Raw genomic sequence first — 1,408 nt, 5'->3', positions numbered from 1 at the left:
ATATATATACACACACACACACACACACACAGGGATTAACTTTGAGCTAGTTAAAAAAGAGAGAAAAAACTGGCTCACTGTTGAGAGTACCTATTCACTTTGTAGAAAGACGGGCGACTTTTATGAGTAAAGTGTTGCGAAACATTTGACAGATTTTTTGAATGATGTGCTGCGCCTACAATAAAAATGAAAACAAATCAGTTCCTAGAATTCAAAAAGTGCTTTGAACAGCATTTAATCCTGTACAGAGTACAAGAACAAAGTTAAACCTGTACATACATGAACAAAGTCTGACTCATATGAGAGAATAACAGGGGTGATTGCACAGTTGTCAAAAATATAATAGTGAACTGTGACCTACAAACGCGTTAAAATGAAAACGCCATTGCATGATGATAAAAGCCAAATGGTGCACACAAGCAGTCATTTAAAGCAAATCATTGCATTTGTAAACTCCACCGCTGAAAAAAAAAATTAGGAAGATAGTGCAATTTGTAATTTGATCAGTAATGTGTTTTATTACATATCAGAAGTGGTGCCAAAAGAACGACACGAGGTATTGGTATGGCTTAACACTTAGACAATAAACTATATTTTTCTGTTCATAAAGCTCTAAAGAAAATATATTAATTGTATTTTAGCACACTTTTCACAAAACTATTTAAGCAATCTCGTAAAATATACAAACCTTCTGTCAAAGTTACAAAACCACTCCAGACAGACACATGGAACAAAGGACAAAAACCTACTGTCACCTGCAATCTGCTAAAGATTGAATAGCTTGCATGTTTGTTAAGAACACATCTGCATGTTGGACTAGTCTGTTACATTCCCACATTCTTTGGCCCTCCTTCATTGGTCTGACAAAGCATTCACAACATTTAACTTCTGACCCCCCCTCCGCTCTCTTCATCAGTCATCCAGTTCAAGACCAAAGTGTGAGTAGAGATCTCGTGTGGTGGTCCCCCTCAGAGCAGCTGGAAGACAGAGACACATTGCAGGGTCAACTCCCTCTGGTCGACTTTTCAAACAATCCCTGAAACACTGAACAGACCAAGATCACAGTGTGAAGGAACGAGATCACTTTAAACATGGAGCTTCTAATTGGTAGARAAAAAAAAGKTTTAACAAAGYTAACGTGTTACTACCACAGGTTTAGTTATTTAAATTTTGCTTTGCAATATTTAAAATCAGTTTATTTTTAGACAACAGGCTTCAAAATAGAGTTCCCCTGGAAAACTATGGATTTCTTTTTAGTTGTTTTATCACACTGGATATTTTGTTTTCAAAATGACTGCATCTCAACGTACACTAAACCACAAACTAGGGCTGCCACAAACTATTTTTATTATCGATTAATCACCGATTATTTTTTCGATTAGTCGACTAATCGGATCATACATTAATT

General features: G+C 36.0%; 2 protein-coding genes across 3 annotated transcripts in view; both read right to left on the bottom strand.

Annotated features, from left to right (window-relative positions):
• The window catches only part of slc27a4 (solute carrier family 27 member 4), a 28,907-nt gene that overhangs the window by 22,661 nt on the left and 4,838 nt on the right, over positions 1 to 1,408 (bottom strand). The window lies entirely within an intron of this gene.
• The window catches only part of swi5 (SWI5 homologous recombination repair protein), a 5,032-nt gene continuing 3,825 nt past the window's right edge, over positions 202 to 1,408 (bottom strand). The window contains exon 4 of one of the 2 annotated variants that reach the window (XM_014003879.1): positions 202 to 977. In XM_014003879.1, coding sequence (XP_013859333.1) covers positions 913 to 977 — 65 coding nt within the window. In that variant the 3' untranslated portion in view covers positions 202 to 912. Of the gene's footprint in view, positions 1,045 to 1,408 lie in introns of both variants that reach the window. The other variant, XM_014003880.1, reaches the window with a different exon arrangement.

The sequence above is a fragment of the Austrofundulus limnaeus genome, unplaced genomic scaffold (assembly GCF_001266775.1).
Source record: "Austrofundulus limnaeus strain Quisiro unplaced genomic scaffold, Austrofundulus_limnaeus-1.0 Scaffold20, whole genome shotgun sequence".
Lineage (NCBI taxonomy): Eukaryota > Metazoa > Chordata > Actinopteri > Cyprinodontiformes > Rivulidae > Austrofundulus > Austrofundulus limnaeus.
The sequence above is the reverse complement of the archived record's forward strand: the minus strand, read 5'-3'. Positions and strand labels throughout refer to the sequence as shown.